Raw genomic sequence first — 16854 nt, 5'->3', positions numbered from 1 at the left:
TAAAAGGAAAACTTCAGTCTTGCTCTAGAAAAATAACCAGCACACGTATGGGAGTAATTTCAAGTATCATACAAAATGCATTTCCCTATTTATACATTTTTTTTCAGGAGAAGATAAACTAGAGAATTTACGCCTCCATGTAAATATGCGGTTTTCTGCCAGTGCTCCTTTCTCAAACAAACAAATCGAACAGGAAACGCAAGCAGACGCAAACACACTGATAGCTAATAGTTTACTTATCCAACGAGCAAGACAAGACTAACACGCTCATTTATTACCTGGTGCGACTGTGTTTTTAGTATAACAATGTAGTGCTATAGGGTTAACAGGTCACAATACACAAACGTTGATAATATACTGTAGTTGCATAGTGATATTATTGGTTATCACAAGAATTTATATACAGTACATATAAATTATAAGTAGCTTATAATGGTTCGGCAAATCTTGAACACAATGCATGAAGAAACTCTGCATGAGAGGCTTCAAATGCTTGTATTCCAAATAGTTTTAAATGTGATGAAAAAAATTCAGTTTCAAATTTCAAAAATGAAATTTGAAACGGATCTGTTTCATCACCGCATGATCGTCGACTTCTGTATGCGACTTCCCTGAGCAGTAGCGTTAGTCGTACTATAGAGGTTTCTGCAAAAGAATACTGGTATTTTAAATGCGAATATTTTTCCAAGCTAAAATCGTTAATAGTCACCTTACCTGATCTAAGATCGCCTGCTCAAATAGTTTCGTGTTCAATGACCTTCGTAGTCCCATTTTCTTATAGGTAGATGTCAGGGTTGAGGAAGTTTAACAACAAAAAAAAAAGTTCGGTGAGTCTTATGGTTCAAAATATTTGACACGTGTTTAAATTTAGGCGAATCTATCAGATTAATCCATCGGAGGATCGGTGCATCAAGCCCAGTTGTCAAATTTGGGGCTTTGGTTCTAGTTTATCCACTGATTATCTGGATCTTGAATAGGTGTTTGGGTAGAAAAAGACTGCCTGCTGCACCATAGGTTCCAAACCTATAGTATAACTTGCTCACATTGAAAATGGTTTCGTTATAAGAATAAAAAAGACAAAATAGGAGACAGTGTAGTGCTATAGTTACTCCAGACCTGTTGGGGGGCACATGGCATGAACTGAATTACAGGTTGGATGTAGCCGAGCTGCGCATTTAGCTCACATTGAACTTGTTTCACCTACATATATATAGAAAGTTCAATCTGAGATTTTTTTTTTCACTCGGTATTTTCCTTAGTATAACAAAGATATGATTACGCTGTTGACTTTTTTGCGCGTGTGTGTAATAACTGAATAAATAAATATTCCAATTGTATCCCCTTGAAAATAAAGTATTGATTATTATTATTATTATTATTATAGCACAGCAGTAAGCAGTATTACTTAGACCTGACATTAGGCTTTCTGCTATTAAAATCACACCCTTTTGTAAAATGACTGTTGGTATACATTCCAGGGAAAGAAATAGAATGCATGCCAAAGAAATAATAGTTGCACTGATTCAGAATGCACTTCATTAACAGCGACCTGTGGTGTTAATGACCTCCGTAGTACACAATGTTGATAAAATGTTGATGTCTGACAATAAAATAGCCATACCTTTGTGTTTTGTGTTTCCATGAACCATTTATTGTCACACGAAACTTCGAAGTAACGTAATCTAATCAACTGAGCAATAATACAATGGCCAAAGTGAGTAAGCTGAGCTGTTGCTCCCCCCCCCCTTCCCGCTTCAACATTGTACGTTTAGGAACACGATAGCCCTGTTTAAAAAATCTTGGTTTTTATAATTCATATTCGCAACGTTACATTACTTTTATGATTTTTAAGTATAAATACTTTTAAATTTTAATGCATGAATGGAACAAAAGAATAAAACAATGTAGTGACAACTTAACTTTTCTGTTTCACTGGAATTTATATAAAGACTGACAAGTCAAAAGAACAGCCGCAGAATAAACGGATGTCTATATCAAGACTCATTGTTCGAACATGACATGACGTCATTTTATAACGAGAAAAGAGATATTTGAAACAGTTAATTTAGTGTGAAGTGGCTGAATGACACTACTGTTTCTGAACAATATGCAGGACGCTGACAAATAGCGATTCCAAGAAAGATCGTTATGTGACGTTGGAAGCATGTTGGCATAGCATATCCCCATCGCATTGCAAGATATTTCGCTTCTTCGCAACGGAAGATCTTGCAATGGATATCTTAGAAGGGTAAAGATTTTATTATGAGAGCGTTGTATGCTTCTGAAAAGTTTTGGTGACCTTGAGAGATTTTAAAGCATATTTGTTATAGAAGCTTTGGGATATAAATACTATTGTATGTGTATTTAAAACTGGACCGTGTGAAAAACAAAAGTGTGAACATTTAAAATTTTAGTATAACAGTAACGAAGTATAGCAGTCGATATTTGATGTCTGACAATAAAATAGCCATACTTTTGTGTTTTGTTGTTCGACAAGTGCCAATGCATTATGGCTACCTGCCACGGGAACATGCAATGTTGTCTGAATTGCATTCTGATAGAACCGAGGGAAAATATTGATTTTTCAGCTGAATTAGCGAATATAACATACAAGTTTAGTCTCTAGAACAAGTTCCAGATTTATCGAATCCGTGACCTATATTAATGAGTTGGGTTTTCAATCATTAACAGATGGGATTGCCATGAAAAATATAACAGCAGTACCGAAGGAAATGCTACATCTATCGTCTTTTTTTAAAAGATTTTTATGAGGAATTTATATGAATTTATATATATATATATATATATATACACACACACACACACTTCCAGCAGATACTTGACAATATGATGCATTTATATTTCAGGACGGACAAGTCTTGGAGTTGTGTCAAGTCAATGATATTAGAGCAGGCGGGATTCCTAAGGTAATTATATATTAAATAAGTTAGGTGTTTTACTCTGAATCAAATAATTCTAATAGGTGCACTTTTCCCATACACTACAGTAACTCATTTCTAAACTTGCAGTGCGTATGCATGGAAATTTATCTTAATTATGGAAAAGATCCTTAAAAAGCTACATGTGGTGTTAAAATTTTTCCGAATAAGGATAAACTTACCATTATGTCATTGCAACAGTTAAATTAATGTTTGCATTCCTGAAACTTCAAAACCAATTTAATAGGGCACATAACTCATAGCCTTTAGAATTAATCGAGTTAGTATTGCGCTACCAAAATACATGAACTGCGACGAATTCGTGTCTCCTTTTATCAGTACTTTGAGTGAAGATTTAACTGACCTGACAGCAATGTAACGAACCATTCGTTTATTGTGTTCTTCGGAAACTAGATAGAAACCCAGAATACTTACGGAAGCTCATATCTGAAAGACGTTGTCGCTGAAGGATATGGGTACCATTAGTCGATCTGGGTAGCTGCGTGGATAGCGTCTCATCCAATACACCCCCTAATATCTCACGGTGACATGAACGTTTGTGAATTAGGTAGTAGATGAAGTTCATCACCGGTGGGTCCCTGGTGATCTGGCCTTTAGTTTATCAGCGGTACTAGTGCGATATAAGAGTATAATCCTTCATGGACAGAAATGACGTAAAAATAACTCGATGACTTTTCTGAACACATCGAAATTTGTTCGTTGTAATGTATTGATAATTTTCTTCCTTGAATACGCATTAAAATTTGTAAAAATAAATATGACACCGAGTATTTAATATTAAAAATAAGAATCATATAATATGTGTACACAATTATAAAACGATTTTATGATATCCGAACTACAAAAGTTACAGTTTAGATCATCGAGTTTCCGTTTGTAATTGCCTAGCATATTTAACTGTAGATCGGAAGAAGAAATACAATGACCTGGCGTCTCGTCCTCAGTTATTATCCTCAATAGAATTTATGTCGCAAATAAAAATCTTGCAAACGCTTATATAGGTGAACTGAGTTATTGACTGTATATTACGTATACTACTACACACAGCTCATAATCGAAGTCATGACATAAGAAACGTTGATAATTATTAGAATTCTATTCTAAATTTACTCATGTTAGCTCTATAATAATAAAGCTCAGAACAGACTATATTTATATGATTGATTATTTTATGGAATTATTCATGAATAATAACTAAACAATCCCATCGAATAACCTGAGAGCCAGTTAGTTAATATTAAAGTAAATAGTTTGCAACACATGAAGTATGGTGAAATCGGAATTTTATTTGATCTCCGTTCTATCTGCTAATAAGGATATAGGCTGGTAATTTAAAAATATGCACGTAAATCACATATAAACGATGCAGTCGATTTAAATATATTAGTTTTCAAGAATGCAAGAGCGCAACTACTTTGTTTGCTAGTCTGACAGTAAATATGTTTTAATTTAGAAACTTTTTCTACAATAGTACTTTCTTTTCAGGATCCCAAACTCCTCTTTGAACTTCAAGGAAGGACAAAACATAATCTGGAAGAGGTTTCTTTAACCATTTGTAGCGGCACAGACATGGTGAACATCAATTATACTCATGTAGTATGTCCAGACGCCGAAACGGCAAGGGTAAAAAAGGGTTTTATATACGTAGTTATAATATTCACTGAATTAAGAAACATTTCACACTAATCCTTCTTGATTCTTTATAAATAAAATATGATGAGTAGATAAAAAAAGAACAACAACAACAAAAAAAAATCCTGATTATTAATATTGCATTATAAATAGCACACCTTTTTTGGTCTGATGACTTCAATGAAGATTTTCGGTGGTAACGACTTGCTTTAAAATCCAGTCAAGGGCATAAGGAGCTTTGGGACCTTAGTCAACTAGTAAACTTTATTTATTTATGATAAGAAAATGCTGGAAATAAAACAAGAATTCAACCTGATTGATGGAAAGAAGAAAACTATTATCTTCCATGGACATTTAGATATGAAAAACGAAAGAAGTGAAGATGTTTTTCGAGTAATATAACTCATGTTATATTCATATTAATATTGTAGCCATATTAATGAAATGAAAACAGATAAGAAATTTTAAAAAAGTAGGAAGACATCGAAACAGTCGACCTTTGCCATGGCACAAGACTGTCTGTTGGAAAGACATGAATTTAATATTTAAATTGACATTGAAGAATGAAAACTTTTTTTCCTAGGTTCTTTGCAAACCAAGTGAGGTATCCGATTTTAGACGGAAATGCAGAGATTTTCTTATCTGAAATCCTGATGTTTTAATCTTTACAGCCTTAGCAATAATTCAAACACAGCTTATTTTAGCTCTATGGAAGAGGGGGAGAAGGAGTGATAAAAATTGTTTGAAACCTTATGAGATTAAGTCGCTTTTGACTGAGTATACAGGCAAAATATACCCAAAAAACCGCAGTATTATGGTTCATTTCTCTAACTCAATTAAAAGAAGACTAAAATATTACTGCCTCGTTATGAAGTATAAAATAATTTTCCACTTGAAGTTAACTTTTGAATACTGTCTTAATTTTTCCCTACTTAAAAACCTATATTGCCCACTCTAGGTTTCAAGATAGCAACATTCTTCATTTAACACAGTATTATACTTAAAAATTGGACTAGTAATTCAGTTGTGCATTGATACCATAAAAGATAATAGCGTTCATATAGGCAAGTCAAAAAATGATTTTATTCCCACCGACAGAAACATACCTTCACAAAATTCACTGTTAGTTTTGCCCCGCTGCTCACTCAGTCAGTCCTTTATTTATAGGGCACTGAGAGCAATTTCATGTAAACCTGCTATTAATCATCTGCGTAGTAACCACAGTATTCGGAATATGTTTGTTAGGAGAAATATTGCCTGCTTAATATCATCCGGACGTACCCTCAGCATTCTTTATGCCATATCTTAGACTTGGAACAGTTCATTGGTTGTACACAAAGATTTGATGTATGTATGTGAATGGTGGGAGAAACGAACTAGTAAGAATGAATAATGAATAGATGGTACTCGATGTCATCAGTTTTTCACTCATTTCGTAGACTACCGTTTCCAACTTTTTTTGTCATATCAGAGTATGTTCATTTTATCGTGGTACGCTTTATAAATTGAAAAGGTTAATAATAAAAACTAAAAACACTATAATTATGACAATAACTATTCAAAAATTCAAACAGTGATATATGAAAAAAATGGTATGAATTTTTTTTTTTTTCGTTGAAGGTTCATGAAAATTTTCCGACATACTTATTAGGAACTTCCTCGATGATTGATGAAACTAATCATCATTATATGTAATGATTCGGAATTTATTAGACAATATATCAAATATTTACCGATTTTTTTTTTCAATTTTATAGACATGGCAAGCAGGTCTGAGAAAAATTACTAACAATATTAAAGCCAACAACGTGTGCCCTACTACTGGCCTAAAGAAACAGTAAGTAAGATATAACTATTCAAATGTTGATTACTTCTAGAAAAAAAAAAAACAATCAATAAACGATGCAGTTGATATTACATATATTACCCTGTGGATATTGCAGTATTTATAAGTGTCTTGTAAGTTATTTTCATAAGTAATCAAAATATATAATGTTAACAGCATTATTCCTGTTAATTGTAATATCAAAGAGAACCTAGATAAGAAATCTTCAAAACTCGTATGTAATCTCCTGAATTCATTTCCTTGGTTGTTAAAAGAAGAATAGAACTCAATTTCTGCTGCACCACTCAAATCATTTTGAAAAAAAAATGCAGCTGTATTTCTCGTTATATTTTAAAAGGATTTTCTAAACAAATAAGGCGAAACACATTACAATAAATTGAACTAAAACTGGATAATATTAAAGAATAAGATGAAAGAAGTTCATGTTTTTCACATTTTTTATTTTTCACATGTCGAAAAATAAAAAATAATTTTATTTTTCGACATAATTTTCAAAGTGAGTAAAGAAGCATACTGACGAAACTAAGATTTTGTGCGGTACAGGTATAATTTCCAACCGTGAAGGCTAAGCAGGTGGGTCGCATCCTACATCCGGTTGAATTTTATCCATCTGTGGGTTAAACGGATGAGAAACTTGAAAGACAAAATTCCGAAAATTTCTTTTTCATCGTATATGTTTGTCAGATCGCGTTGTATATATGAAGTGATCGCTATTGTCTGAGACTTTCCCTGAAAGAAAAAAGAGAGAATTTACTCTATGCTGTCATTACGTCTAATTCGAGAGAAAGACTCTACTCTACTCTTGTATATCTGCATTATTCTTCCTGCGTACATTTAACGTTCTTTCTTCTCATAGTTTTGGGACTTTTATGTGGGATGCTTCTTATAGTCTTACGTTGCATAGCAAGTGGAAATAAGTCAGCAATCCGCGGCTCTTTTGTGTTTAACGATTGCGCTGATTCTGCTTTCATTTGTAGGATTCATTTACACTGGTGTGGATAAAATTTCATTTAGGATTTGGAAAAAAAAAATTCATTTCAAATTTTTTTAATTTTATTTCAAAATGTCGAAATTTAATCTTCTGACGTCACTGTGAGACAGCTGCAACGAGAGCCATTCCGAGCATCTCTTTGATTTTCCTTTGCTTCAGCGGTCGACTACCTATATTCAATAGGCTGCCGCTGATTTAATGCAAACCCGACTACTTTTAAAATGCGATTTTATATCCGTCGTCACATTTCTGACTAGAGTTACTGCCCAGTTTACTGAGAAAACTTATTAAATGTATTCAGAACTCTTTTAAGAAATATACTTTTTGAGCTGCTTTTATGAGAATTGAAAGATATTAATAGATGAAAAAAAGTCATTTATAAATTTTGCTTTGAGTTTGTTTGCGTAATATTCTAATCACGTAGAATATTACAAAAAGTTTGGTTAAATCAATTCTTAATAACAAAACGTCTTAATAAATTATCCGAATGATTTAAATTCTAAAACTGTGTTCTTTCTTCTCACTTAGTTGGATGCGTCTGGGATTTACGGTTGATCCAGAGGGGAAAATTCCAGTTCGCAGGTATATTATAAGTATATCTATTTGTATATTTAAAAAGCTTTCATTTCGTTTATTTTATTAAAGAGTGGTTCTGTTTTGGGAAGTGTTTTAGTTATTATTGTTACATTTCATCGCTATTTCAATTGCTCAGTTTATCATTCACCTTTTTATATATTTGTTTATTTATTATTCGAAAAAGATGTCGAAATTGCATATCTTTTTAATTACTATTTTTGTGTTATTTTGTGTCATTAATGTGTTATTTTCGATATAAAGATTTATTCGAATAAAAAACTACGCAGCAAATTAAAATCTAACTATGGAAATTAATGTAAGTTGATAACCTTTCCAACTGTGATTGTACTGTTAAATCATAGTTAAAAATCATAGCGCTTCTTCTTCCTTACCCTGTAGAGCGCGAGTTCGAATTCCACTGTGACTTAAAAGTTTGTTTCCAATATCCTTAGATTCAAAATGATTTTCTTTGCCTTTTCTGAGGTCCTGCTTATTAGAGACCTGCAGTGATTGAAAAAAAACCATAATTCGTCTACAAATAAACGTGATGCTTATTATAAACATAATCTATACTAATTTAATAAGCCCGAAAGACTATTTTACCGGCGAATATGTTAATAGAAAGGGGGATGGTAAATCCCTTTATGTTTTTATAGCCGGGTACGAAATATCCATCCCCCCCTTTCTATTAACATATTCGACGGTAAAATAGCCTTTCGGCTTATTAAATTAGTAATTAACAATAAATATAGGAGTACACCACTTCGGCAATTCGATAGTAGAGGTATGTAAGTTCGTGTTCACTTAAAACCTTGATATTGAATTTCTTTCTAAGCTGGTGTGAATTTTTTGGCGCGGAGAGGACTGAGTGGAAAAATGGCGGCTCGCGTGTTAGTGTTTTGTGTCGTGTGTTATTGATGGTGAATTGTGTATTTGACTGATAAGTTTTCAGAGATTTATGCTTATATTCATTAGTAATATCAGTTATTTGCTTGCCGCAATAAACAGGCATTTTACATTTTATTTCCCATACAAGGTAAGTCAACTGACTTCGCAAAGGCGATACGCTAGGCCTACTGCCATTAGTGTCGTTGTTGTATTTTAACATCTTGTTGCTAGTTGACGCGCCTATGCTTGATATTGCTGGTAGTCCTTTGCGGCTGCGGGATATTTTACAAAAACTTCTGCTGGCAGGTCTTTAGACCTGCGGGATATTTTATTAACGCACATACGCAACTAAATCGATATGAGCGTGCCTGACCTGGACGTATTTGCTGATCTGCTCGAAAGAGAGCCAGCTCTTGAACTCATTGATAAACTACAAAAGAAGTTCAAGTTGACATGGCCTACTAGCATGATTGACCCCGACACTATTATTGAGTCACTCGATAAAAAGCTAGCACTCAGTTTTATTAAAAAGCTCCTCAAAAAGTTTGAACGGGATTGGCCCGGCTACTTAAATTTGTATTCCTCACCTGAAGTTGAAGTTGAGGAAAATGAAGACTCCCCACAAGTGGAGGAAAAACTCAATCTAGTTGTCTCTACCTCTAATCCTTCTGATCAAGAAGAAACTCACGCACGTAAGAAGAGAAAAATTCTTGCTGCTGAATCAACAAATGTTGTTGGTATGGAAGAGGATGTTCCCATTTCAGATCCCTCTGTTTCCCACAATGAAAAGGTGCCACCGATTATCCTAAGGGAAAAGCAGAGATGGACAACACTCAGAACCATCATGGCAAATTCACAAATTCATTACACGTCTGCTAAAAATGCAGACGAGGGAATACGAATTCAGCCCACCACGGTGGCTGACTATAGAAACCTTACAAAGGAACTGGATACTAGAGGAACCCAATATCACACATTTTCACTTGCCTCTGAAAAAAATCTGAAAGTAGTCTTACGAGGAGTCTCTGAGGATATTGACACAGATGAAATAGTTACTGACCTTAACCTACAGGAACTACCCCCCATAAAGGTCACTAGAATGTTTAGATCAAATAAGACACCTATGCCTTTAGTCTTAGTAGAAATTCATAACATCTACAAAGACATTTATAATTTAAAATCAATCTGTGGACTCAAAATCACCACAGAACCATTGAGAAAGAAATCATCTTCTGGGCAGTGCCACCGGTGCCAAAAATTTGGCCATGCCCAGAAGCTATGCAAAGCTCAGTTCAGATGCGTAAAATGTGGCGAGAATCACCCCACAAACACCTGCGCCAAGCCAAAAACCACCCCGGCTAAGTGCGCTAATTGTGGGGGTCCCCACCCTGCTAATTATAGAGGGTGTATGCATCATCCCAAAAACAGATGGAATGATCCCAGTCATCAATCTACCTCGTCATCTAATGCGAGAGTTCCTGAAGCTCAGGCTACTCAGTTCTCCAAGAGTGAGAACATGACAACTGGTGCTCGCCCATCATTAACTGAGCCCCTTAAGAAAACGAATCTTCAACATCAAGTAAGAACATATGCTGATGTGGCCCGCTCCAAACAGATAGTACAAACCCAGAACCGGAATACTCCACACTCAAATCTATCAGCTGTTATCACCTCTTCTCTTGCAAACATGCTCCAGGATTTCAGCAACTCAAATCCATCCTTAAGTGTCACAAAAAGATTCCTACAGCAAACCCAATCCATATTATCTGCACTCTCTGATGCATAGGAAAAAAATCGTCCCAAACTCTCTTAGGATTATCGGTTGGAATGCCAACGGTATAAAAAACAAACTATTAGAAATCCAGGAATTTAATAATAGATACAACCCAGATATACTGCTAATTAATGAAACTCACCTGAGGCCTGCTGACACCCTGAAAATCAGAGGGTATCAGATTTACAGAAACGACAGGCTTGGGTATAGAGGTGGAGGTACAGCCACTCTTATCAAAAGCTATATCAATCATCACTCAATAACCAACCCTACTACCACCAACCTCGAAATCACAGGAATCAATGTTCTCACAAACTCAATTGGGAACCTCAAAATTTTTTCTGCTTACAACCCTCCATTAAAGACATTATTGACCTCAGATCTGGATGCCATCCTTGGAGTAAAAGGACCGATCATCATCGCTGGAGACCTCAATGCAAAGCATCCTGCTTGGAACAGTAAATCCACTAACAAAAATGGTCGTATCCTTTCTAGCTACACAGGATTAAACCATGCTGTTGTGGCTGGACCTACCGAACCAACTCATCTCAGTACATCTGGCACTGCTGACATCTTGGATATAGCCATCCTGCAAGACATTAAACTACAGTACAGCCTTACATCACTAAACGAGCTGTCGTCGGATCACAACCCAATTCTACTGCAATTGGGAGAACAAGAATGCCTGTCTCCTCCTCATTCAGGCATATCGTGGGAGAGATTGTCTAAAGCACTTCGGGATCAAATAGGACCCGTCCCACACATATGCACACCAGAAGATGTGGATTCTGCAGTGACTAGCCTCACCCAACAGATTAAGTCCGCTATAATGGTTGCAACCTTCCAGAAACCTGTTCCCAAGCCTGATCGTTTGCCTGAGGACATTATGGACCTGATCAGAGAGAAGAACAGAGCTAGGAAGAGATTTCGTAACACTCGCGCTCCTCAGGATAAGACAGTGCTTAATAGATTGAATGGAGCAGTAAGAGATGCACTTAAAACGCATAGAAACGAAGTTTGGGATAAAAAGTTAGCCTCTATCTCACCTATTGATCACTCTATCTGGGACCTACTGAGAAACATCAAAAACAAAAACAGATCCCTCCCCCCTATAATCTCAAACCAGGGCCTAATCCACACAGATGCAGATAAGGCAGAAGCCATACTTAAAAATCTTGAGGATCAGTGCAAACCATCTTATAACAACATTGATTTCAATCATCTGTATAAAATCCACAGACAGGTTAGACATGCACTAAACCTCCCGGATACCAGTGCTGATCATATTGCACCCGCATCACCTGTTGAATTATATGATATTATTAAAAAACTTAAGAACAATAAAGCTCCTGGACCAGACAGCATCTCAAACAGGGTGATCAAGCTGCTGCCTCGAAAAGCTATAGTGCATCTGACCAGTATAATAAATGCAATCTTAAGACTTCACTATTTTCCTTCCACCTGGAAACTGGCTGATGTGATTCCTATACATAAGCCAGGCAAAGACCCACACTTACCGCAGAATTATCGTCCAATCAGTCTCATCTCCAACCTGGGTAAGATTGCAGAGAAGGTCATCCTCTCACGACTCCAAACCTCAATAAATGACCTAAACATCCTCCCTAAAGAACAGTTTGGTTTTCGGCAACACCATAGTACTACCCAGCAAATCCATAGAATTGTGGAATATATCATCACCAGCTACAACTGGCGCCAGTACACAGGAGCTGTTTTCCTAGACCTATCTAAAGCATTTGATAAAATCTGGCATTTTGGACTCCTGCACAAACTTATCTCAGCCGGCATCTCACTAAAAATGGTTCATCTAATCCGTTCATATCTTCAGAATAGAACAATGCAAGTTAAAATTAACGGTTCTATATCGTCCCAGCGCCATATCTTTGCTGGAGTGCCACAGGGATCTCTACTGGCTCCATTGCTGTTTTCTGTATACATGTCAGACATCCCTCACAATCCGATGACTTCCATTTTAGCGCTGTATGCGGACGATACGGCAATACTAACCAGATCCCTCAGACCCCACTTCGTTACTAGAAAGCTTCAAGAAAACATTCTAAAGCTGGAGGGTTGGTTCTCTAGGTGGAGATTGGAAGTCAACCCCCTGAAAAGCTCAGCGGTTCTTTTCTCAAAAAGGCCAATGTCTCCTGCAGGAGATGTGTTACTATTCAATACTAAAATTCCCTGGCAGACAGAAACAAATTACCTGGGTGTAATTCTCGACAAAAAGCTATCTTTCAACCAACATATCAAGTCTGCATGTGCAAAAGCATCTAAAGCCATAGCTCAGATTTACCCGCTAATTAATAGAAATAGCAAGCTCAGCAACAGAATCAAATTGCAACTTTACCAGATGACGATTCGTCCCATAATCACCTATGCCTCTCCAGCCTGGAGCCACACCTCTAACGCTAACATTATCAAGATTCAGCGTGTGCAGAACAAGTGCTTGAGAATGATTCTGAACGCCCCGTGGTATGTTAGAAACAGCCAGCTCCATAGAGACACAAATATTCCATATATTCTCTCTTATCTACAATCCTTAGCTTCCAAGTTTTTTCTAAAGACGTCCACACACCCCAATGATTTGATTCAACAAGCTGCAGCATATGAGCCAACGGACATATTCAAATATAGAAGACCAAAAACTATATTAGCCTCCTATAACGATGCATAATCTCCATGCCCATTCAGGGCGAGCAAACTGCTCGTAAATTTTACCCTCACTGTAACCACGACAGATAGCGGGGAATATGAAAAGCATCTTGCTTCACCCTTAAAGACATAAATGTCAATTGTCAATTGTCAACCTTGATATTATCTAGGTCTACCTACTCACTGATGAGACCTCAAAAAAGGTTGAAACCGGTCTGGGTAGTGATCTCTTCTTATAATGTAAAACAATATATATATATACATCTCTTAGGAGCTGGGTTTTACATTATGAAAGAATATTAAAGTTAGTGAGGGATCTTGCTCCACCTTTGCATGGAGTTGCCCTGGTGTGGTATTACCCAAGTGATCATTTACACTTGGGCTCGCCGATAGCTTTTTCTGCATGAAACTCGATGGATTTCGATCCAAGTTTCGTACCCGGCTATAAAAACATAAAGGGATTTACCATTCCCCTTTCTAATAATCTATGCTGTTTGGAATATATTTTATTGATTATACTGAGATCGTAAATATTGCCTTGTTTTTGCTTTACGAAATAGATGCATGTTTAATTCCATCCGCTACTTTAACCAAATTATTTGTTCTTCATAGTCATTATGATAACTTATATATGCTAAGTTTCCAAACAAGGCTAACCTCAATTCTATAGTTTACCTCTTGTTATATTCAGAAAGACCATCCTTACAATAATAACATATAATATGCCATTTCGTGGAAATATCTGAACGTAAATTCCGTCTAGGACTTCAGTAACCTTTGTAAATGGTTTCACTGAAGGTTAGTTAGCCAGTCTGATATGTGCAGGAATTTTGTATATCCATTCTTCGGCAGGCAAGCTGGGCAGAACATACATACTAATATATCACCTTTGGAATTGACAATTATCTTCATTTGATTTTTGTTGCATGAGAAGTTTATCTTGGAAGCAGCAATTAATGCATCTATTTATTTTAAATATCAATTAACAAATTACATATATACATATATATATATATATATATATATATATATATATATATACACACACACACACACACACATATATATATATATATATGTGTGTGTGTGTGTGTGTGTGTGTGTGTGTGTGTGTGTCTTAGCATATATATGTATGTCTTAGCATATATATATTAAGCAGTTTTATAAGTTTGTGTCAGCCAGCGATATTTTGTGGCACATTCTCTAACTTAGAAATTATTTATAAACTTGATTTCATTAAATTTTCCTAGGATAGCTCAGACCTTCGCCTCCGGAAAGACAGAAAAATTAGTTTATCAGTGCCTTGCAGAAGTGAACCTGCCAAGTGGAAAGGTCTGTACTTATTTCTCAATAAAGAATGTTTTTTTTTTCCGCAATTTAATAAAATCAATTGCTGTTATAGTTCGCCCACCGTTTGTAGGTCTCTCCCTGGCATTTTTCCAAGAATAGTCGATTCATGCTGAAGGGAGAAAGAAATGAAGGATGTACGAATTGGTCGCCAACATGCGAAATCACGTGCTTTCTTGTCTGTCGCTGTACTAGCTTGATTTTTGTTGTCGCTTTTTTGCATTATTTTTTGTTATTAATTTGTATGATGGATCCAGTACATTCAACAAGTTCTGTTGTTAAACGTTTCAGTAGCTCTTGCAAAAGAATATTGAATAATGTGCTGACATTCTGCGAAAAAGAATCGTCAAAAGGCCGTCTCCTTGTTCCCCTTTCTCAAGTCATAAAACATGCAAGTGCAATTGCGGGCGTATCTGGGTCGACTGTTAAAAGAATTCGTAGGGAATCAAAAGGTGAAGGTAAGCCAAAATTTAAATGGCGCTTATTTAAATCAAAATTTAAATAAGCGCCAGAGAAAGGAAACCATGGAAACCGCAGCTTTGAATGATTTTGATGTAGACGTTATAAGAACTATTCACGATTTTTACGTGGTCGAGAAAAGAGTGCCAACTGTTCCGAAATTGATTCCTGTGCTTAAAGAAAAAATTAATTTTCCTTGGAAAAGAGAAACTTTAAGGAAAATATTTCATGAAATCGGATGTTTCAAAAAGTCCCAGAATAAAAGGAAACTTATCATGGAGCGAAGTGACATTGTTTTATCTAGAACACAGTATTTGAGAGCAATAAGACGTTTCAGGGAGGAGAAAAGACCGATGTATATCTAGATGAAACTTGGATTGATTATAATTTAACTTATGGAAAATGTTGTCAGTCTAAAGAAGAATGTGGAGTGCTACAAACCGGAAATGCCTCGCGGCGCATAATAATTTTGTGTGCGGGTGGAGAAATGGATTTTTTACCGAATTCAAACTTATTATACAAAGCCAATTAACTACTGGAGATTACTATGGGCAAATAAATTCTACGATCTTCGAAAAGTGAGCAGAAGAAAAACTGATTCCAAACCTTCCTAAAAAATGCTATGAAGCATTGATAATGCTTCATATCACTCTATTCGATTAAACAAAGTTCCAAATTGGTCTAATAAGAAGCAAGTTCTTATGGATTGGCTCTCCAAATAACATTTCTCATTCCCCAGATATGCGAAAAATTGAATTGCTTAATTTGGTCCAAAGAAACTCGCCCACAACTAACTATTTAAATTCGACACGATGCTCAAAGAGCATTTCTAGTTTTGAGACTACCACCATATCATTGCGATATTAATGCTATTGAGTATGTTTGGGCAGAAGTGAAAAGTTTCATTTGCCATCGTAACGTAACTGGGAATATATACATGTCGAAACTTTTTAAGCTTTCAGAACAGGCGATTGAAAGTATTACAGTTCAAAACTGGGGATAATATTGCTCTCATGTCACCTCATTGGAAAATATGTATTGGGACAGAGACGGAATTATCGAAGAATTATGCAAACCTTTGGTGATCAGTTTAAGTGAAAGTGATGGCGATTCGGACACCGATTCAGATGATGTGAAGATTAAAAGGATTTGATAATGGTATTTTTTTCCAACTTTTTTTGCATGGGTTTGTTAAAAGAGTCACAACAAATCATAAATAATTAATCGGTTTAGGACATTAAAGTATCTCAGTTCTCTCAACTGCAAGTTTAGAATATCTAAATTCATTTGAAAAAATTTCTGTTTTTCTGTATAATTATTTTTATTTTATAGAAAACTTTCTTAAAAATAAACTTAGTTAAATTTTTGTTTTAATCTATCCTTTTTTAATTTTGTTAATACTCTACGCACATTTTTCCAACTGTTATACAAGCAAAATAGTTACACTTTAAAAACTACAAGGTTCGTAAAAGAAAAGCTAAATTTTCCGACCTGTAAATTTTAAAGACATAGATACATGAAGAATATAAGGAGAGAATAATTTTGGACATACCTTTGTAGGATGTTCTTGGTTATTTTCTTTTGCAGCAGCATCATGGAAAATTTTCCAGAAATAATGTCTAAATAAAGAGTAATATTATTGCCTTTCCTGAGATAAAATAAACGAAACGGATTACTTGATAAAATATAAGCTTTCTTGGCATTTTTA

At 35.4% G+C, this 16854-nt stretch overlaps 1 protein-coding gene across 1 annotated transcript in view; it reads left to right on the top strand.

Annotated features, from left to right (window-relative positions):
• Positions 1-16854, top strand: part of norpA (no receptor potential A) — a 160693-nt gene that overhangs the window by 46207 nt on the left and 97632 nt on the right. The window contains exons 4-8 of the mRNA XM_090399628.1: positions 2868-2927; positions 4446-4583; positions 6350-6429; positions 7958-8011; positions 14591-14672. Of these exons, the coding sequence (XP_090255754.1) occupies positions 2868-2927; positions 4446-4583; positions 6350-6429; positions 7958-8011; positions 14591-14672 (414 nt within the window). The remainder of the gene's footprint in view (positions 1-2867; positions 2928-4445; positions 4584-6349; positions 6430-7957; positions 8012-14590; positions 14673-16854) is intronic.

This window comes from Typopeltis vanoorti, chromosome 10 (genome assembly GCF_054136105.1).
Source record: "Typopeltis vanoorti isolate ZY-2024b chromosome 10, IOZ_Tvanoo_1.0, whole genome shotgun sequence".
Lineage (NCBI taxonomy): Eukaryota > Metazoa > Arthropoda > Arachnida > Uropygi > Thelyphonidae > Typopeltis > Typopeltis vanoorti.
The sequence above is the reverse complement of the archived record's forward strand: the minus strand, read 5'-3'. Positions and strand labels throughout refer to the sequence as shown.